This window comes from Mustelus asterias, chromosome 14 (assembly GCF_964213995.1).
Source record: "Mustelus asterias chromosome 14, sMusAst1.hap1.1, whole genome shotgun sequence".
Classification (NCBI taxonomy): domain Eukaryota; kingdom Metazoa; phylum Chordata; class Chondrichthyes; order Carcharhiniformes; family Triakidae; genus Mustelus; species Mustelus asterias.
In genome coordinates, this window is record NC_135814.1 from 6,879,404 (window position 1) to 6,902,306 (window position 22,903).

The following is a 22,903-nucleotide window of genomic DNA, read 5'->3' on the forward strand; positions in this document are numbered from 1 at the left end:
CCTATAGTGCAGAAATAGACCATTTGGTCCATCACATCTGCACTGACTCTCTGAAAGAGCTTTCTGTGGTAGAAAATCCCATAGATCCATTACCCCTTCAGTGAAGAAATGTTTCCTTTCTCAGTCCTCTATGGTCTATTTCGTATCCTGTGACTATGTCCCCTAGTTCTGGACTTCCCAACAAGAAAAAAACGCCCGCCCTGCACCTAGTCTGTCCAGCCCTGGACCTCTAGGGCAGCACGGTAGCACAGTGGTTAGCACTGCTGCTTCACAGCTCCAGGGTCCCGGGTTCGATTCCCGGCTCAGGTCACTGTCTGTGTGGAGTTTGCACATTCTCCTCGTGTCTGCGTGGGTTTCCTCCGGGTTCTCCGGTTTCCTCTCACAGTCCAAAGATGTGCGGGTTAGGTTGATTGGCCAGGTTAAAAATTGCTCCTTAGAGTCCTAAGATGCGTAGGTTAGAGGGATTAGCGGGTCAATATGTGGGGGTAGGGCCTGGGTGGGATTGTGGTCAGTGCAGACTCGATGGGCTGAATGGTCTCCTTCTGCACTGTAGGGTTTCTATGATTTCTATGATGAGCCCTGGTATATTGTTTCCTGTGAGCTGTTACAGACAAAACATTCCATTAATAGGGTACATAGGGGAGAAGGAAAGGAGAGGGTGCAGAATATAGTATTACACTCATAGCTAGGGTGAAGAGAAATGTCAACTTAATACATGGTAGGTCTGTTCAAAAGTCTGTTGGCAGCAGGGAAGAAGCTGTTCTTGAGTCGGTTGGCACGTGACCTCAGACTTTTGTATCTTTTTCCTGACAGAAGAAGGTGGAGGAGAGAATGTCCGGGGTTCGTGGGATCTTTGATTATTCTGGCTGCTTTTCTGAGGCAGCGGGAAGTGTAGACAGAGTCAACGGATGGGAGGCCGTTATGCATGATGGACTGGGCTGTGTTCATAACCCTTTGTAGTTTCTTGCGGTCTTGGGCAGAGCAGGAGCCATACCAAGCTGTGATACAATCTGGATAGGATGCTTTCTATGGTACATCTGTAAAAATTGGTGAGAACCCTAGTGGATATGCCAAATTTCCTCCAGCATCTAGAAGGACAAGAGCAGCAGATACATGGCAACTTCCCTTCCAAGCCATTCACCATCCTGACATTGGCCATTCCTTCATTGCCACTGGGTCAAAGTCCTAGAACTCCCTCCCTAACAGCACTGTGGGTGTACCTACACAGATGCAGATTCCAGCCCACCACCACCACTTTCTCAAGGGCAACTAGTGATGCTAAACAAATACTGGCCTAGCCAGTGACACCCACATCATATGGAAGAACACATTTTAAAGTTTAAAGTTTATTTCTTAGTCACAGGTAAGGTGTACATTAACACTGCAATGAAGTTACGGTGAAAATTCCCTCGTCACCACACTCTGGCGCCTGTTCGGGTACACTGAGGGAGAATTTAGCACAGCCAATGCACCTAACCAGCACGTCTTTTCAGACTGTGGGTGGAAACCGGAGCACCCGGAGGAAACCCACACAGACACAGAGAGAACATGCAAACTCCGCACAGACAGTGACTCAAACCGGGAATCGAGCCTGGGTCCCTGGCGCTGTGAGGCAGCAGTGCGAACCACTGTGCCACCGTGCCGCCTCATTTGAAATTGCTGAGAAAGAGTTGAACAGTCCTCTGGTGATGTCTGATAAACATTGAGCCTTGCCTGTCACACTCCGGGGGCAGGGGTGAGGTGGGTTGGGGAGATCGATGCAGACCCCACTGGTTTCTCCAAAGGTGGACTGCTGTCCACAGTCTGTAATTTAAGCAGCGCCTACTGAGCTTCCTCACACTGATTTGGACGCTCGACTAACGGCTGACTTTGGGTTCGTCAATGAATAAGGGGAAGATTAAAAATGAAGACAGCACATTTTCCTTTTTGCTTGTGGCAGTGTTCTGGCAATTGATCATGGTAACTGGTGGAATTTAAATTCACTTAATAAAATCTGGAATTGAAGATTAGTCTGAGCATTCTTTCTGGTTGTATCACAGCTTGGTATGACTCCTGTTCTGCCCAAGACCGCAAGAAACTACAAAAGGTCATGAATGTAGCCTAATCCATCATGCAAACCAGCCTCCCATCCATTGACTCTGTCTACACGTCCCACTGCCTCAGCAAAGCAGCCAGCATAATTAAGGACCCCACGCACCCCGGACATTCTCTCTTCCACCTTCTTCCGTCGGGAAAAAGATACAAAAGTTTGAGGTCACGTACCAACCGACTCGAGAACAGCTTCTTCCCTGCTGCTGTCAGACTTTTGAATGGACTTACCTTGCATTAAGTTGATCTTTCTCTACACCCTAGCTATGACTGGAACACGACATTCTGCACTCTCTCCTTTCCTTCTCTATGAAAGGTATGCTTTTTCTGTATAGCGCGCAAGAAACAATACTTTTCACTGTATACTAATGCATGTGACAATAATAATCAAATCAAATCAAAAATAATATGAGATCTATCATCGATTGTTGTAAAATACCACCTGACTCTTTTATTCCCAGTAAGAAGTCTCACAACACCAGGTTAAAGTCCAACAGGTTTATTTGGTAGCAAATACCATAAGCTTTCGGAGCATGCTGCTCCTTCCTCAGATGTGAGACCACTCCATCTGACGAAGGAGCAGCACGCTCCGAAAGCTTATGGTATTTGCTACCAAATAAACCTGTTGGACTTTAACCTGGCGTTGTGAGACTTCTTACTGTGCTTACCCCAGTCCAACGCCGGCATCTCCACATCATGTCTACCATCTTTTATTCCCTTCAGGGAAGGCCAAACCTGCCAATCTTACCTGGTTTGGCCAACATGTACGTAGTATTGTGACTGGCTGTATTGTCCTCCGAAATGGCCCAGCAAACCACTCGGTCTTCATGGATAATTAGGGATCAGAAACAAACGCTGCCCTTGCCAACCACACCCACCTCGCATGGAAAAATAAATCAAAATGAGAGCAATTTGTAGTCAACTGAGTTTTTAAAAAATCAAGCCCACTACAACCGTGGTTCCCAACCAGTGCGTCGTGAAGGACCCCCCAGGTTGCGCCGTGGAGAAAAGTTTGAAAATTTATGGAATTAAACTAAAACTAACCTTCGTCTTCAGCTCTCTGGTCGGCAGCTCCAAGACCTGATGAATCTCGGGCCCACCCGCGAATGTTGTCAGCTGCGAAAGAGCGGCCCGTGCGCGGTTTAGATCTTTTACGTTGGTCCGGCCCATGCGTGACCGACGGGACTCGGAGCTGAAGGCAAAGTTTCCATTGCACCCGAACGAAAAGCGAAGACTCAAAAAGGACCCAAGAACCCTGGGAGAAGCAAGAGGGACAGGGAGAGGATTTTTTTTTAAAACGGGCTCGAGAACAGGGAGAAGTTAAAAACAAAGTTCCCAGTCAGGGAAAAAGACAGAGAAACTCGGAGGTGCACCTCAAAAGATTTTTGTAGTATGGAAGTATAGTTCCCCTGTTCTTGAAAATAGTGCCCGTATTCTCTGTCTACTTCAGAGACAGGGCCTTGTTTTAATGTTCCGTCCACATGACGTTACCTCTGCATTCACCCGCAATAGGAGGGAGAGGTGTGTCAGGAACATTACTCATCTCTTTGTGTCTGTAACCAGTCTCTTCCGACACATAAGAGCCCATTCAGCAGGCCTGTTTGAGAGAGTGTGTGTTTGTTTGGCCTGCGATTCATGCTATCTGGAGATGTATCACACCGCCTGTGATACAGATGTGCTCAGCAGGATCTAAGCGATGGATTTTACAAGCCCAGTAGGTTTGGTAGCTCCTGTATTGGTTGGCAACACACGTTGCAAGATATGAATCTGCTTCACTCAGCAGTGAGACTCTTGGCCTTCAATGCAAGAGGATTCGGGTTCAGAAGTAGGCATGTCTTACTGCAGCTGTACAGGGCCTTGGTGAGACCACACCTGGAGTACTGTGTGCAGTGTTGGTCTCCCTGCCTCAAAAAAGATATACTTGCCACAGAGGGAGCGCAGTGGAGATTCACTGTGCTGATACTGGGGTTGGTGGGACTGTCCTATGAGGAGGGGTTGACTTGACTGAGCCTGTATTCACCAGAGTTTAAAAAGGTGGGAGGAGATCTGATTGAAACTGCGGCCCCTTTAATGGGTGGTCCTTCACAGACCACATGACCAGGCCAGAACCAATGGAGCACGAGCGTGTGAACCTGAGCATATTGGAAGTGAGGGGTTGAGGGTCTGCAGTTTGGAGTCAGAATGTTGTTAGGAGTAGATCTGTATGTTTGTGCTGTTAAACCCTTTTTGTGTATTGTTCAATCAATAAATCCTTTAGTTTGCCATATTGAGTCACCTCAAATTACTATAGAAACATATACCAATACATGTGACAATGGTAAAACAAATTTAAAGTTCATTTATTAGTCACAAGTAAGATTTACATTAACACTGCAATGAAGTTACTGTGAAATTCCCCTAGTCGCCGCACTCCGGCGCCTGTTCAGGTCAATGCACCTAACCAGCAAGTCTTTCAGACTGGAAGGAAACCGGAGCACCCGGAGGAAACCCACGCAGACACGGGGAGAATGTGAAAATTCCACACAGACAGTGACCCAAGCCGGGAATCGAACCCGGGTCCCTGTGAGGCAGCAGTGCTAACCACTGTGCCACCGTGCCAGCAATCAAATCAAATCAAAAAGGTAACAGGTTTGGAAGGTGCTTTCTGAGGAGCCTTGGTGAGTTGATGCACGGAATCTTATAGTTGGTATGTGTAGTATAATGGAGTACATTAGGCTGAGACCCACAAAGGGTTAACTGTAACAGTGTGTGATTTCAGAAGGAAGTGACCCTTGTGATCTGAGATTCTAGGATAAAGCAGCATGGAAAAGCTGTAAATAGGTTACAATAAAGTTACAGCGTTTGCAACTAAATATCCTCAGGAATTATTGAAAATACTCCAACCCAACAACATCCCAACCTACAGAAAATGCCAGGTAAACTCAGCAGGTCTGGCAGCATGTGTGGAGAGATAAACACAGTTAACTTCCCGAGTCCATTGACCTTTCTACAGAACTGAAAGGGATAGAAGCGTGATGAATTATACACTGGGGGAGAGAGAGAGCAGAATGGAAAATCAGTGACGGGTCGGAGCTAAGGAGAGATGGACAAAGATATGATCATACAGTGCAGAAGGAGACCATCCGGCCCATCGAGCCTGCACCGACCACAATCCCACCCAGGCCCTATTCCCGTAACCCTATGCACCTACCCTACCTAGTCCCCCTGACACCAAGGGGCAACTGAGGATGGCCAATCCACCTAACCCGCACCATCTTTGGATGGTGGGAGGAAGCCAGAGCAAACCCACGCAGACATGGGGAGAACGTGCAAACTCCACACATACAGTGACCCAAGCCGGGAATCGAACCCGGGTCCCTGACGCTGTGAGGCAGCAGTACGAACCACTGAGCCACCGCGCTGCCCCGAAGATGTCATGGGGATGCGAATGGTGCCATTAGGGACTGAAGAGTGTTAATAGTGGCAAAGGAAGGAGAGCAGAATGTGTTCATAGGCATGTTACAGCGTTCTGGACTCAACATTGAGTTCAACAAATTTAGACTGTGGACTTTCCCCTTCCCCCTTTTTGATTTTGGTTCCCCTGTTGTCCCAACACACCCCCTCCCCCTCCCCCACATGGCCACTGTCCCTTGTTGTTTGGTTTAGTCCACCCTGAGGACTGATTGCTGTTTTCCTATTCAGACGTACTGGCAGTCCTCATCAGGCGGTAGTCCTCGGCAGCAGCCTTCTTCCAATGGAAGATGGAACAGGGAAGGGCGAAGGAGACAGGGGAAGAGTTCCCTAACACTCACAAGCTACTCAAGTCAGCACATTCTGTGTCAAATGTCCATTCACCCTCTGGAATCAGTGAACTGCTCTCAACCATCGAGGGTCCATTAGCTAATGTATCATATCTAACTTGCTTCTCAGTAAACTTAATAAATTACCTTAAAATTGCTATCAAATACTGAACTGCCTACCTTAGGTGTCTGTGGCCATGAAGTTAAAGATTCACAAGATATTGCGATATCCCTCTTTGGAGAGATGAAAGAATTAAGTGGAAGCTATTGGAGTTCATAGATCCTGGGGTTGGATATTGTGACGAATGTAGCTTTTGTATCAAACTGCCCAACAACCGATTCACTCAGGGATTTAGGGTAAACATTGCTTTGAATATTGATGGGTAATCTTAAATTGATATTAGCTGTGGCATTGCATTTTTAAGGTTTTATTGGATTTAGTATTAGAACTAAGACTATGGCCAGGATTCTCCCAAAACAAAACTAAGTGCCCAGCGGGTGGGGAAAGGGGAGAATTCCCCGCCCGTTTTTTTGGGCGTGCTGACCGGAATGAATCTCTGACACTCTGTGCAACACAGAGTTACTCAGACTAACAGACCAACTCATGCTGAAAAGTGGCGGGGGGGGGGGGGGGGGGGCGAGGCCTCATCTCGCCCGAAAGGCCGGTAGCAGAGTACTGAGCGGGCAACCGCGCATGTGCTGTTGTGTCAATGCGGAGATCAGCACATGTCACTGCCTCCACTCCCCCTCCATTGCCAGCCTTCCAATTGCTGTCCTCTGACCGCTTGCCTTCCCCAATTCCGTCCCCGGAACCACCCCTCGCTCGAGCAGCGCAGTGGGCTGGGAGAATCCCGGCCTATGATTTTACTGTTTTTAAAATCTTTTATAAACATTAACATTGTGTTGTACTTATTCACTTTAACGTGTGTTGCGTGTTAGACATTTTTTGATTTGATTTGATTTATCATTGTCAGGTGTACTAACATACAGTGAAGAGTATTGTTTCTTGCGCGCTATACAGACAAAGCATACCATTCATGGAGAAGGAAACGAGAGAGTGCAGAATGTAGTGTTACAGTCATAGCTAGAGTGTAGAGAAAGATCAACTTAATGTGAGGTAGGTCCATTCAAAAGTCTGACAGCAGCAGGGAAGAAGCTGTTCTTGAGTCAGTTGGTATGTGACCTCAGACTTTTGTATCTTTTTCCCGATGGAAGAAGGTGGAAGAGAGAATGTCCGGGGAGCGTGGGGTCCTTAATTATGCTGGCTGCTTTGCCAAGGCAGCGGGAAGTGTAGACAGAGTCAATGGATGGGAGGCTGGTTTGCGTGATGGATTGGGCTACGTTCACGAGCTTTTGTAGTTCCTTGCGGTTTTGGGCAGAGCAGGAGCCATACCAAGCTGTGATACGACCAGAAAGAATGCTTTAGAACATAGAACAGAACAGGCCCTTCGGCCCACGATGTTGTGCCGAGCTTTATCTGAAACCAAGATCAAGCTATCCCACTCCCTATCATCCTGGTGTGCTCCATGTGCCTGTCCAATAACCGCTTAAATGTTCCTAAAGTGTCTGACTCCACTATCACTGCAGGCAGTCCATTCCACACCCCTCTGTGTTTCTATGGTACATCTGTAAAAGTTGGTGAGAGTCGTAGCTGACATGCCAAATTTCCTTAATCTTCTGAGAAAGTAGAGGCATTGGTGGGCTTCCTTAACTATTAACTTTCTTAACTTCTGTAATAAACTTGTAAATGAGTTAGTAAAATAAAAGCAGCATTTCAGTTTAACCCACAGCCTTGGTCTATAGGATTTGTGGTGTGGAGATGCCGGCGTTGGACTGGGGTGGGCGCAGTAAGAAGTTTCACAACACCAGGGTAAAGTCCAACAGGTTTCCACTCACCTGAAGAAGGAGCAGCGCTCCGAAAGCTCGTGATTCAAAGTGAACCTGTTGGACTTTAACCTGGTGTTGTGAGATTTCTTTTTGAAGGATTTGTGGCAGCTCTTGGCTGGAATATAATGAAATACAGCACAAATGAAAAACACAACATTCAAGAATTGAACAATTTTATATAAACTGCATTTCATTTCCAAAGGTTTTTGCTTCCTTTGTGCATTACTCTTTGTCCACCTTTGTTTCACTTTCGCTTTCTTTAATGAAGTCATTAACCCGAAGCTACTAAAATAGCACAGACTGGAATAAAGCATTGATCAGTGAGCTAAAAATAGGAATTAAATCCATGGGTTCTGATGTGGACCATCCTTCACACTGAGTATTTGAAATCGGAGTCTGCGTGTCAGACATTTAGCCAAGAGAAGCACCTGCTGGTGGCTTCACTGAGTCACTTTCGTCTTCCCCTGAGGTCCATTTGCATTTCACAAAGCTCGTTCCCTGGCAGCCCACTGAAGTTCAGGTACGGCAGTGGAAGCTGCCATTGACGCCCACAGAACCAATCCAAAAGAAATGAGAAGACTTGGACCTCCGTGTCGGATCATGCGTTCATTGTTGACCTCAGCTGCCAACATGAGCAAGGATGCGCTGTATCCCTCCAGGCCGCGGCAAAAACCTCTCGCTATGCTTCAATTCTGGCAGGCGCTTTGTGATCCAACGTCAATGGCATTGATACATGCAGAGATAGGAATAGACCAGATATCAAATAATGCTCATGGAATATTGCTCCCTATTTCTCGATCTCGGCAAGATCGCATGGCAGCATTATGAAAAGTTACGGTATCCTTCCAGTGCCCTGGCCAACATTCCTCCCTCAACTGAAAGGAATAGTTAATTTAGTCACTCGTGGGTACTTGCTAAGCATAAATTGGCTGATGTGTTTGCCAATAACAATAAGTAATTTGTTAGATCCAATCAAGCAATTTTAGGGTAGGCTAAGTATATGGTAAGAGGTTAGGCAAAGGCAAGTTAGGGGGCGGTGACGGCCTAGTGGTATTATCGCTGGACTATTAATCCAGAAACTCAGCTAATCTTCTGGGGACCTAGGTTCAAATCCTGCCACGGCAGGTGGCAGAATTTGAATTCAATAACAAATATCTGGGACTAAGAATCTACTGATAACCATGAAACGATTGTTGGAAAAAAAACCCTGTCTAGTTCAGTAATGTCCTTTAGGGAAGGAAATCTCCTGTCCTTACCCGGTCTGGCCTACGTGTGACTCCAGAGTCACAGCAATGTGGTTGATTCTCAACTGCTCCCTGAATAAGAGCAACTAGGGATGGGCAATAAATGCTGGCCAGCCAGTGACACCCATGTCCCATGAATGAATGAAAAAAGGATTGCAACTTCCTTCTTGGTGCACTGGTCCGTTCAATGGAATGGAGGAGAGTGGGATTTTTATGCTCTTTTTTACAAGCCTGGCACACAAAGCTGGTAGCAGATATTGATCAAATCTATTCTGCAGTCTCTGTCACAGAGTGAGCTTGTGATGGAGGAAGATTAAAGGGTGGCGTGGTGGCACAGTGGTTAGCGCCAGGGACTCGGGTTCAATACCGGCCTTGGGTCACTGTCTGTGTGAAGTTTGCACATTCTCCCGCTGTCTGCGTGGGATTCCTCCGGGTGCTCTGGTTTCCTCCCACAATCGGAAGATGTGCGGGTTAAGTTCATTGGCCATGCTAAGTTGATCCTTAGTGTCGGGGGATTAGTAGGGTAAATATGTGGGGTTACGGGAATAGAGCCTGGGTGGGATTGTGGTTGGTGCAGACTCAATGGGCCGAATGGCCTCCTTCTGCACTGTAGAGTTTCTATGACTCTAACTTTACAAAGCAGGAACTTTTGTGAGGGTGAGGTACGAGTGAGAGATCCAGACTGAGTGAAGGGCATTGAGGGACAGCCATTGAGGGACAGCCATTGGGGGACAGCCATTGAGGGACAGCCATTGGGGGATAGCTCTCTTGATAAGGGGAACTGTTTGAACTCTTCCCAAACTTTCCTTCAGTGGGCATTGTGAACTAGGATAGCATCAGGATTTAGCCAGTCTATCACTCCTGGTTCTTAAACTAAAGCAGGGATCCAATGCTTGAGCATTGGGTTTCTTAGGGGCCATCTCAAGAATGTTAAAGATTAGTCAGTTCAATAAGAATTCACTCATTCAAAGAAATAATGTTGAGCATGACTGAACATTAACATAAATTCCTCAGGCAAACCTTGGACAGCTAAAGTTATTATCATTACCATTTTAATTATCTTTCTTTGGCTTCTTTAATCTACTTCATAGAAAAGTGAAAGGTCAGGGAGGAGTGGAAATTCTCTGGCCGGAATTTTCCAGACATTCACGCACTCGACGAAGAATTTGGCACCAGGCAAATTTCCATTCACTGCAGCGGGACCAAAGCATCCCGCTGGAATAAATGGCTGGAAAACTCCAGCCTCTGTCTTCCATTTTGATATTTTTTCCCAATTGCAACCGCCCCCCCCCCCCGCCCCACACCCGCCCCACCCCCACCCTTCCTCCCCACAGAGCCAGCCTGTGTTTTTCTGTCAGAGCACTGACCCTTGTTCTACTGTTAACACATTCTGCCATCTGACCTTTACGCCAGTGGACAATAGTTCCTCAGTGCCTCAACCAATCAGAGTTGACTTGCCAGCCAATGAGCAGCTTTTCCCATGCAGCATAAGTTGCCATGCCCTTTGAAATTTGGTATTCTTGCATCTGTCCTGATGAGTGCAAGATTAAAAGCTTAAAAGATTTCAGCAATGCTCAAGTTCTGTACCACTAGGTGAGTATAAATGTATGTAAACACCCTGGTAAAAAGGGCACCCAGTTTATACTTGCAATTAGGGGCAATTTCTCAAGTCAATCTCCATGCATTTAAATCACACTAAAGCAGATAGAAGTTGACAGCCAAGAATTGATGCTGCATTATTCTATTAGCAGTCTGTTCATCATTGCGTTCCATTTACAATGCAGTAGATACAACGTGAATAAGCAGGCTATCCCAGTACCTAGTGAAGAAAGGTCGGGAGGAGGCGGGATTAATAATGATGGAGGGCATCATTTTATCCCAGCGGCACGGTGGCACAGTGGTTAGCACTGCTGCCTCACAGCACCAGGGACCCAGGTTCGATTCCCGCCTCTGTTCACTGTCCGTGTGGAGTCTGCACATTCTCCCTGTGTCTGTGTGGGTTTCCTCCGGGTGCTCCAGTTTCCTCCCACAGTCCAAAAGATGTGCTGTGGTTCGGTGCATTGGCCGTGCTAAGTTGACCTTAGTGACAGGGGATTAGCAGGGTAAATATGTGGGGTTACGAGAACAGGGCCTGGGCGGGATTGTGGTCGGTGCAGATGTGATGGGCCGATTGGCCTCCTTCTGCACTGGGATTCTATGATTCTATTAATCGAGACTCCCCCATATCCTTCCCCCACCCCATCCCTCCTCACCCCAACCCCAACCAATCATTTCTAAACATGACAAGACAGAAATAATCTTGAGATCATTTGAAGGGTGGCACAGTGGGTTAGCACTGCTGCTTCACAGCGCCAAGGACCCAGGTTCAATTCCCAGCTGGGGTCACTGTCTGTGCGGAGTCTACACATTCTCCCCATGACTGCGTGGGTTTCCTCCGGGTGCTCCGGTTTCCTCCCACAGTCCAAAAGGTGTGCTGGTTAGTGCATTGGCCATGCTAAATTCTCCCCTCAGTGTGCCCGAACTGGCGTTGGAGTGTGGTGACTAGGGGACTTTCACAGTAACTTCATTGCCGTGTTAATGTAAGTCTACTTGTGACACTAATAAATAAATAGATAAAGATCTGTCAGCATTGTGGATAACGCTCAACCACTTCTGGGAGTACTTGGGGATTGGGTTCTAGAATGACAAATAATTGTAAATGAGCAAAATGCAGTGTTATGCCCGTGGATGAGGCCAATGCTGCACCTGTACAGTATTCAGGGAAAATTCCTAAACCCAGTTGAGAAAGAAAGAGGTCTCGGATCTTCAGTGCTGAAACCTGTAAAGGTTCAATGATGTGAACCAATAGCTGGAGTGAATAGAGTTTTGGGATCTATTAATTGACTGAGGAAAAGCATATTATTTTATCCTTGTACAAAGACCTTAGCCAGACCTCAGCTAGATCACTGAATCCAGTTTTGGGCCGGAGTTCTTTGGCCTCTCACGCCCCACCATCACTGCCAGCGAGAACGGAGAATTTGGCGCTCAGCACAAGTGCCAGGAGAATGTTTTGCATCTTGCACAGATGGAGTATGACCTGGGTCACGGATATGGAAAGCCATCTGGGCCCCAAAGTGGCCATCCACACTCCCCTCCACCCCCCCCTCAAAACGTTGATCGGTATCATCACACCAAGGTGCATTGAGGTAACCATAGGCAGTGTGCAGAAAGCTAAGGCCAAAGCCAAAGAAGACCAAGCCCTTCATTTACACAATGTGCAATCAGGTCAAAATAAAATGTAGTGCGGATCCCGACTCTTTGCAAGAGTCCGTGCAACTTTGGGATAGGAGTTGACCATTGGAAATTGGATGTGTATGGATGCGAACTACATTGTATGTTGGGCCTGCTGTAGACCAGGGCTGATTCCTCCCCATCACTCGAGTGCAGACTAGGTCAAGTCCATTCGACAGGCAGCTCACTACCTACCTGAATCACTCTAGCATGATACAGAAGAGAGGAGACTCGTGACTGTTCAGGAGTCAAGAGCATTTATACCTGCTGGAGACAGAACCAATGCTTGGAGCATGTCAGACAGTGAGATAATTCCTTGCACAACATCCTCCTCATCTACCAATACCAACCGATGAACCTGAGGAAGGAAAGGAGAGGGACAATAGCCAGGTGAGGCGGGAGGACCAAGAAGAGGCGTGGTGACTGTGGTAAACCACTGTTATGTCCTGATAACCACTGTTATGTTCTGATGACTGGACACACCCCTACCAGTGCTGCCTGAAGCTCCTCCCCTATTCACTGGGGTATAAAGGTGGCTGCTCCTCCCCTTCGCCTCATTCTGGTCCGGTCCCTCGGTTAGAGTTTACTGTAGAGTTAGTTCCCTTTTATAGTTAATAAAAGCCTATTATTCCAGATTCCGTCTCTGGGTGTTGATAGTGCATCAGTGACAATCCATCCTAACCCGGTATCCAGAATTTTAACGTCTTGGTGTGACCAGGCCTCAAACCCGGAGTTCCATTAACAAAGTGGTCCTTTAATAATCACTGGTTAGGTCTCAGTGTTGTTCACCACACTTTAGGAAGGATGTCAATGCTTTGGAGTGGATACAGAGGAGATTGGCCGGAATGGTAGCAGGGGTGAGGGACTTCAGTGTTATGAAGAGACCTGAAAATCTGTGATTGTTCTCCTCAAAGTGGAGCAGGTTATGGGGAGATAATGGACTGCTCACAATGATGAGGGATTCTGATCGAGCAGATGGGGAGAAGCTGTCTCCCGCCCTCTGTTTATACCCCAGTCTCTGGACTCTGCTCCTCAGTTGCTCCTCAGTTCCAATTCTGAACTTGCACTGGAGTCCTGGGCTCCATCTAGTGCCTGAAGTTGGTCAGTGCGGGTAGTCCTGGGACTTCAGCTACTACCCACACCAACCAACATCTGCCACAAGGTGGAGCCTGGTCAAATTAAAAATACTATCAGTGAGTGTACTTGCTTAAATATTGTCTTGTCTATCGTACTGTATTTATTGAGTGACGCATTTCATTTTGCAAGTTATTTCAGCTTGGAATGAATAGTTCTGTAGATTTAGGGTACAGTATTTCAACTTGTACATTGACTTTTTCCAGGTGACAAATGTCTGAAGGAACCTATCTCCAGCTTTAACATTGATTCCTATGGGAAACTATGATTCACTTAAAGTCATTTCACTCAAAGTCGTGGTGGTCAGGAACATAAGCATAACTAAGTGAGGAATCCTTGTATAAACTACCCAAACCTTAATTAAATGTCTACCTCCCTTAACCCACAAGGGTTTGGAAGATTCTAGCTATCCAATTAGATTCCAGTCTGTAACTCAATCCAAGGTAACTGTATTTCTACATATAGCCAGATCCAACCTCTCTCTCGCCCTCACCTCTCCCCCATCAGCCCACAAACCCCTTGACTAGGATCCAGTCTCTAACTCACTCCTGGGTCCCATTGTTTAAAAATAAACCATCTGAAACTCTCAATTAGATTCCAGACTGTAACTCATTCCCAGATTGTGACTATTTGATAAAGAGGCCATGGGAACTCTATGGCTAAATTCCAATTTGCCTCTCGTGTAAGACAGTAAGTGAAATATTTACAGCGAAGGGTGTTTACCTGTGGGTGTGAGAGGGCGGCATGGTGGCACAGTGGTTAGCACTGCTGCCTCACGATGACAGGGACCCGGGTTCAATTCCTGCCTTGGGTCACTGTGTGGAGTTTGCACGTTCGCCCCGTGTCTGCGTGGTTTCCTCCCACAGTCCAAAGATCATAGAAATCATAGAAATATAGAAATCCTACAGTGCAGAAGGAGGCCATTGACAACAATCCCACCTTATCCCCGTAACCCCACATATTTACCTCACTAATCCCTTTAACCTACGCACCCTGAGACACTAAGGGGCAATTTAGCATGGCCAATGCACATCTTTGGACTGTGGGAGGGAACCCACGCAGGTACGGGGAGAACATGCAAACCCCACACAGACAGTCACCCAAGGCGGGAATTGAACCCAGGTCCCTGGAGCTGTGAGGCAGCAGTGCTAACCACTGTGCCACCATGCCACCCGATAAAAAAATATGGAACGCTTCACGAATTTGCGTGTCATCCTTGCATCCTTGCAGGTGTGTAGGTTTGGTGGATTGGCCATACTAAATTGTCCCTTAGTGTACAAAGATGTGTAGGTTAGGGGGATTAGCCATGGTGAATGTTTGGGGTTACGGGGAGAGGGCTTGGGTTTGATACTCTGTCAGGGTTGGTACTGACCCAATGGGCTGAACAGCCTCTGTCGGGATTCTCTGAATCTAAGCGATCTAAGTGGTTGAATTTATTCGTTACTTACCTCATGTTTTACAAGGCGCTCAATGATGACTTCCAATGTTTCATGTGCATAGCACTTGAGGACATTCTCGAAACAATGCCAGCGTTGATGCAGGGACTCCTTGATGCTGACATCCAGATTGTTGTAAGCTTGCTGCGCAGCGAGATTCTAGAGAAGTGGAATTGTTCACAGGTTTACAAGTTTCGATCACCCCTAATCACCATGTTTAACCACCAAGCTCCCACTATTGGCCTTCCCACCGCTCCGCCTCCCCATGATGGCCAATTGTATTCCAGCATATCATAGTCAAAAATTTTAAGTCATCAGTAACACACGGCGAATTGGTCTGACAACAATAATCTCTCCCTCAATGTCAGCAAAACAAAGGACTTCAGGAAGCGCAGTAGAGAACATACCCCTGTCGACATCAATGGTGATGAAGTTGAAATGTTCGAAAATGTCAAGTTTTTAGCTGTCCAGATCACCAACAACCTGTCCTGGTCCCCCTATGTTAAGAAAGCCCACCAACGCCTCTACTTTCTCAGGAGACTAAAGAAATTTGGCATGTTAGCGACGACTCTCACTGACTTTTACAGGTGCACCATAGAAAGCATTCTTTCTGGTTGTATCACAGATTGGTTTGGCTCCTGCTCTGCCCAAGACTGCAAGGAACTACAAAAGGTTGTGAATGTAGCCCAATCCATCACGCAAACCAGCCTCCCATCCATTGACTCTGTCTACACTTCCCGCTGCCTTGGAAAAGCAGCCAGCATAATTAAGGACCCCATGCACCCCGGACATTCTCTCTTCCACCTTCTTCCATCGGGAAAAAGATACAAAAGTCTGAGGTCACATAGCAACCGACTCAAGAACAGCTTCTTCCCTGCTGCTGTCAGACTTTCGAATGGAATTATCTCACACTAAGTTGATCTTACATTCTGCACTCTCTCCTTTCCTTCTCTATGAACGGTATGCTTTGTCTGTACAGCGCGCAAGAAACAATACTTTTCACTGTATACTAATACATGTGACAATAATAAATCAAATCAAATCAATAGACATATGAATTAGGAGCAGGAGTAAGGCCATTCTGCCCCTCGAGCTTGCTTCATCATTCTATAAGATCATGGCTGATCTGATTGTGACCTCAACCCCACATTCCCCCGACCCCCAGTAACCTTTCACCCCCTTGGTTATCAAGAATCTACCTAGCTCTGCCTTAAAAATATTCAACATTTCTGCTTTCACTGCCTTTTGAGGGAGATAGTTCCAGACACTCACCGCCCTCTGAGAATAAACATTTCTCATCTTTATCTTAAATGGTTGACCCCTGATTTTTAAACAATGACCCTCTAGTTCTAGCTTGTCCAACAAGAGGAAACATCCTCTCCACATCCACCCTGACAAGGTCACTCAGAATCTTATGTGTTTCAATCAAGTTGCCTCTTACTCTTCTAAACTCCAGCAGATGTAAACCTGGCCTGTTCAAACTTTTCCCAGAAGACAACTTGCCCATTAGTCGAGTAAATACAAATTTTTAAAATCCAGAATCAATGCCTGTTAAAAGGTGGCTTACAGATTTGATTCCGTGCACCGAGATAGAAAACATGGACTTGGGGAAGTGATGGCCTAGTGGTATTATCGGCGGACTATTAATCTGGAAACTCAGCTAATGTTCTGGGGACCCAGGTTCAAATCCCACCATTGAATTTGAATTCAATAAAAAGAAAATATCTGGAATTAAGAATTTACTGATGACCATGAAACCATTGCCGATTATCGGAAAAACCCATCTGGTTCACTAATGTCCTTTACGGAAAGAAATCTGTTGTCCTTACCTGGTCTGGCCTACACGTGACTCCTGAGCCACAGCAACGTGGTTGACTCTCACCTGCCCTCCAAGGGCACCTAGGGATGCGCAATTAATGCTGGCCAACCAACGACGCCCATGTCCCACAAATGAATGAAGAGAAAACTTGATCAATTCCCTTCAACCCTTCCCTTTAAGCCTCTAATGATAAAGGAATGGGAATTGGGGATGTGGCCAGAATTAGAGGAGTGCAGGGATCTCAGAGAATTGTGGGCTGGAGGAAGGATTTGAAAAGAAGGATGATAATTTGAGTTCAAAGCCTTCAGCTTTTATTTGAGCTGGAGTCTGTGGATCAGGGGTGGCAGTCAGGCCCTTTTGAACCAGAAAATTGTGCGTTCAAGTCCCACGCCAGCAATTTGAGCATGAAAACTAGCTGGCACCCCGGTGGAGCACCGTGGTAGTGCTGCATTGTCAGAGATGCTGTGTTTTGAGTGGGATGTTAAGCTGAGATTCTGTGTCAGGTGAGCACAGTTTGAAGACAAACAGGGGAGTCCTCCCCAGGGATAACATTTATCTCTAACCAATATCAAAGGAAGATGACCTGGCGACCAACTCGTTGCTCTTTGTGGGATCTTGCCATGCTACACTTCAAAGAATGTTACTTTTAGCTGTGAGGCTCTTTGGGATGTCTTGAGAGTGCGAAAGGAAGTAAAAACATGTAAGATACATACCTGCAGTTGTGTAAAACCTGTCTAAAACTCCCCACCTCCTCCTCCCCCTTGTAAGATACTCCATAAAGTATACTTCTTTGTCCAAGCGTTTGGTTACCTGTTCCCTATCCCTTCATGTGGCTCGATGTCAAATTTTATTTGATAATCTTTCCTGTGAAGCAGGACATTGGGACATTTGACGATATTAAAGTTGATATAAAGTTAAAGTGCATTAAACTTAAAGTTTGGTGCATTGGCCATGTGATGACTGGGGATTTTCACAGTAGCTTCATTGCAGTGTTATTGTAAGGCTACTTGTGACACTAATCAATGAACTAAAACTGGTATAAATGTGGATTTTTGTTGTTGCATGTGATGGATTTTGCAGTTCCCTGGAGAGTTGGAAAGTTCATTTTGGGTTCCCAGTGAGGATGGGTGTCCCAGAACAACGAGGGGCCTCCCTACCTCCAATTACTGTGGGCTTGGACCTTTCAAACAAATTTGAGCCCCTCTCCCTGACCACCGCACCCCACCCCCCGCCCCCCCACCCCCGCCACCCGCCTCCCCCAACTCCAATTCATCGTACAAAATCAGAAAATGCTGGAAAATCTCAGCAGGTTGGACAGCACCTGTGGAGAGAGAACAGAGCCAATGTTTCTAAAATTCTAACAGGACTAGACAGGGTAGATGCTGGGAGGATGTTCCCGATGGTGGGGCAGTCCAGAACCAGGGATCACAGTCTGAGGATTTGAGGTAGACCGTTTAGGACGGAGATGAGGAGACAGCCTGTGGAATTCATTACCACAGGAAGTAGTTGATGCCAAAACATCGAATGTATTCAAGAGGCGGCTGGATATAGCACTTGGGGCGAATGGGATCAAAGGTTATGGGGAGAAAGCAGGATTAGGCTATTGAGTTGGACGATCAGCCATGATCGTGATGAATGGTGGAGCAGGCTCGAAGGGCCGAATGGCCTCCTCCTGCTCCTATCTTCTATGTTGCTATATTTCGAGTCTGGATCTTGGAAGGCTGGATTCATCCTGACTCGAAACGTTGTCTCAATTCTCTCCCCACAGATGCTGTCAGGCCTGCTGAGAATATTCGAGCATTTTCTGTTTTTGTTTCAGATTCCAGTATCTGCAGTATTTTGCTTTTTCTCCAATCTATCGTGCATGTCCCTGCCTCTGTGTTGAGACTTTCAAAATACAGTACTTACTATTGCGTCAAAGCGGGAATAGAGATTCACCACTTTACCTGGAATAAAAGGAAGAGTAAATCAGAATGTGATCACTATACTGTAAACTGTACACTATACTGTAAATACTGTGCAGATACATGCACACAGGCGTATCCAGGTGCTTTTTTTACACATCTCTAAGGCTTGATAATGCTTATCAAGGCAAGGAAACACAGAGTTCAAAATCCCTGTTCTCAATAATTTACAGACAGCCAAGTTCATAGAATAGAAACATAAAATCCCTATAGCATAGAAAAAGGCCATTTGGCCCATTGAGTGCACCAACTCTCTGAAAGAGCACCCCTATCCCCACAACCCCACATATTTACCCCGCTAATCCCCCTAATCTTGGGGCACTAACTAAGCGGCAATTTACTATGGCCAATCCACCTAATCTGCACATCTTTGGACACTAAGCAGCGATTTAGCACGGCCAATCCACCTGTACATCTTTGGACTGTGGGAGGAAACCGGAGCAACCGGAGGAAACCCATGCAGGCACGGGGGAGAACATAAAAACTCCACACAGGCAGTGACCCAAGGTCGGATTTGAACCCAGGTCCCTGGCGCTGTGAGGCAGCAGTGCTAACCACTGTGCCATAGTGCCACCCTGTTGCTGTTCCTAATAAATCTTGAGCTGTCTTAGGAGGAGAAGAAGAAAGAAATTACATTTATGCATTTGCACAATCCCCAACACTTTACAGCCAGTGGTCACTGTTGTAATACTGGAAATTGAGCAGCCATTTTGTACACGACAAACTCCCACAAGCCTGTCTGAGATAAATGGCCTGATGTGTCTCTTTCAATAATGTTGGTTGAAGGCTAACTTTTGTCAGGACACCAGGGATAATTCCTCCCAGCTCTTCTTCGAAACAATGGCTGTGGGATCTTTTACATCCTCTTGGGAGGGAAGCTGGAGCCTTCTCGCAAAAGGGCGGCACGGTAGCACAGTGGTTAGCACTGCTGCTTCACAGCTCCAGGGACCTGGGTTCGATTCCCGGCTCGGGTCACTGTCTGTGTGGAGTTTGCACATTCTCCTCGTGTCTGCGTGGGTTTCCTCCGGGTGCTCCGGTTTCCTCCCACAGTCCAAAGATGTGCGGGTTAGGTTGATTGGCCAAGCTAAAATTTCCCTTAGTGTCCTGAGATGCATAGGTTAGAGGGATTAGTGGGTAAATATGTCGGGATGTGGGTATAGGGCCTGGGTGGGATTGTGGTCGGTGCAGACTCGATGGGCCGAATGGCCTCTTTCTGTACTGTAGGGATTCTAAGATTCTAAGAAAATGAAACGGTTACCTGGGCAGCACTCTCTCAGTGCTGCACTGGGAGTGTCAGCCTAGACTTTGTATTCAAGTCTTAGGGGAGATTATGGTGTAGTGGTAATGTCATTAGATGAATAATCTAATGGTGAGTGGGCGGGTAAGTGGAGCTGAGTCCACGAAAAGATCAGCTATAATCTTATTGAATGGCGGAGCAGGCTCGAGGAGGCAGATGGCCTACTCCTGCTCCTAGTTCTTATGTTAATCTAGTGGTCCAGGCTAATGCTCTGGGGACATGGGTTCAAATCCCACCATGGCGTGTCTTTTTAGAATACAAAGCTAGTCTCACTAATGGCAACCATGACAACTATATTGATTGTCATAAAAATTCATCTGGTTCACCTTTAGGGAAGGAAATCTGCCATCCTTACCTGATCTGGCCTGCCCGTGACTCCAGGGCCACAGCAATCCTCTGAATAGCCCAGTAACCCACTTAGTTCTAAGGTAATTAGGGATGGGCAACAAATGCTGGCCTTGCCAATGATGCCCACATCCCATGGAAGAGTACAGAGTCTCGAGTGGGACATGAACTCACAGTGTGCTGATGCTGCCCCAGCTACCTGCTACGACATTCAATTCAATCTTGGCCCATCTGTACTCCGGTTACCCACAGCTCCATGTACTCTTACCCAACGAAAACACTAGAATCTCAGTCGCGAAAGCTTCAACTGATGCCCAACTTCCGCTCTCCAGCCCCCATTGCCTTTTGATGATGAACGCTTACAAGGCAGTGAATGTACCTCTGCAGGTTCCATTCCCTCAGAATTCAATAGCTTAGCTATCTCCATCCAGTAAGTCCAATTCCACTCTGTCTGAATTCCCAGCATCAATATGAATTCGTATCTCAAAAGCCTATCCAATCCCCTCCTATTACTTACCCAGATTGTTAACCACAGGTAGAGCAGACACCCTCCTTGCCACAAAGACCCCGAGTGCTTCGTAGACTGATGACGTCTCTTCTATTAGGGCCACGTCTTTGTACGTCCCGATCCCAAGCTCCTGAAGAGTCTTCTTCATAAAGCTTGGCTTGGGGAGCTTTGAGGCCTGAGGAAACACCAGTAGAAACACAAGGAGGTCAGCTAATTGAATATTGTCAGAACAAACAGGGCAGCACCTTCCAAACCCACGACCGCTACCATCTAGAAGGGTAAGGGCAGCAGATACATGGGAACACTGCCTTTTCCCAAGTAAGCACCTTTGGTTTCTGTGCTAACTGGTTTTAAAGAAGGGATTCAAGTCTATGCGGGGATGCTACTAAATTGGAACAACAGAGTAAGCTCGCTGTGAAGAATTATACTTTGTCATGCTTAAGTATTTTAATTAGTAAAAGTTATGCTGATTCTTTTTGTTATATTCTAACTGTGTTCTTAAATAAAGTTTGTTTTGATAAAAGCTTCCTAGTGGGTCACTTGAATCATACCTGGAGTGAAACACCTGCTCACCCTCATGCCTAACTCAAATGTAAAACTTAGGATCGAGACTAACTCTATAAAACACCTTGGAGTTCCTGGCCTGGGTCTTATGGGCAGTTATGTGTTGTGAGGTCTTGTCCGCTGGGAAATTGACCAAGACTGTGCAAGCTCATCTCACTCCGAATGACTGTAGCCAGCAGAGTTATAACACACTATCCATCTCTCTGAGTGAGTTAAAGCAGGGCACCCCAGGTGAACACTCACTGCCAGACCTTAATTATCTCCAAAGTTGAAGCCAAAGACAGGTAAAGGCCACATTCAGAAGGCTGAACAAACATGAGAACCAAGACATATGGTTATGTTATTTTTCTAGATTATGCAGGGAACTGGTGAGGCCACACATTTTTTTTTATTCATTCGTGGGACATAGGTGTTGCTGGCTGGTCAGCATTTTTTGCCCATCCCTAGTTGCCTGAGGGCAGTTGAGAGTCAACCACATTGCTGTGGTTCTGGAGTCACATGTAGGCCAGACCGGGTAAGGACAGCAGATTTCCTTCCCTAAAGGACATTGATTTAATTTGATTTGATTTATCACTGTCACATGTATTATTATTGATGTAGAGATGCCGGTGTTGGACTTGGGTAAACACAGTAAGAGTTTTAACAACACCAGGTTAAAGTCCAACAGGTTTATTTGGTAGCAAATGCCATTAGCTTTTGGAGCGCTGCTCCTTCGTCAGATGGAGTGGAAATCTGCTCTCAAACAGGGCACAGAGACACAAAATCAAGTTACAGAATACTGATTAGAATGCGAATCTCTACAGCCAATCAGGTCTTAAAGATACAGACAATGTGAGTGGAGGGAGCATTAAGCACAGGTTAAAGAGATGTGTATTGTCTCCAGGCAAGACAGCCAGTGAGATTCTGCAAGTCCAGGAGGCAAGCTGTGGGGGTTACTGATAGTGTGACATAAAGCCAACATCCCGGTTTAGGCCGTCCTCATGTGTGCGGAACTTGGCTATCAGTTTCTGCTCAGCGACTCTGCGCTGTCGTGTGTCGTGAAGGCCACCTTGGAGAACGCTTACCCGAAGATCAGAGGCATGTATTAGTATACAGTGAAAAGTATTGTTTTTTGCGCACTATACAGACAAAGCATACCATTCATAGAGAAGGAAACAAGAGAGTGCAGAATGTAGTGTTACAGTCATAGCTAGGGTGTAGAGAAAGATCAACTTTGAGGTAGGTCCATTCAAAAGTCTGATGATAGCAGGGAAGAATTAGTGAACCAGATGGGTTTTTTCAGATTTTTTAAAACTCAAATTCCACCATCTGCCGTAGCAGGATTCGAACCCAGGTCCCCAGAACATCAGCTGAGTTTCTGGATTAATAGTCTAGTGATAATGCCACTAGGCTATTGCCTTCTCCATGTGTACAGTTTTGGTCTCCTTACCAAGCACAGATAAAGCTGCTCGAGAGAGTGTGTAACAAAGCTTCACCACGCTGAGGGAATTGTCCCATGGGGAGTGATTGAGTCGATTGGGCGTGTATCCCTGGAGTGCAGCAGAATGAGAGGTGGTCTTTTAAGGGTC

At 46.4% G+C, this 22,903-nt stretch overlaps 1 protein-coding gene across 11 annotated transcripts in view; it reads right to left on the reverse strand.

Annotated features, from left to right (window-relative positions):
• Window positions 1–7,910: 7,910 nt before the first annotated feature.
• prkag3a (protein kinase, AMP-activated, gamma 3a non-catalytic subunit) overlaps window positions 7,911–22,903 on the reverse strand; it is a 48,678-nt gene continuing 33,685 nt past the window's right edge. For 3 of the 11 annotated variants that reach the window (XM_078227838.1, XM_078227834.1, XM_078227832.1), the window contains 5 exons: window positions 20,781–20,946; window positions 18,566–18,603; window positions 14,851–14,997; window positions 12,533–12,626; window positions 7,911–8,456 (listed from right to left, as the gene is read on the reverse strand). In XM_078227838.1, the coding sequence (XP_078083964.1) occupies window positions 8,434–8,456; window positions 12,533–12,626; window positions 14,851–14,997; window positions 18,566–18,603; window positions 20,781–20,946 (468 nt within the window). In that variant the 3' untranslated portion in view covers window positions 7,911–8,433. Of the gene's footprint in view, window positions 8,484–12,463; window positions 12,627–14,850; window positions 14,998–18,565; window positions 18,604–20,780; window positions 20,947–22,903 lie in introns of all 11 variants that reach the window. The other 8 variants (XM_078227837.1, XM_078227833.1, XM_078227831.1 and 5 more) reach the window with 3 other exon arrangements.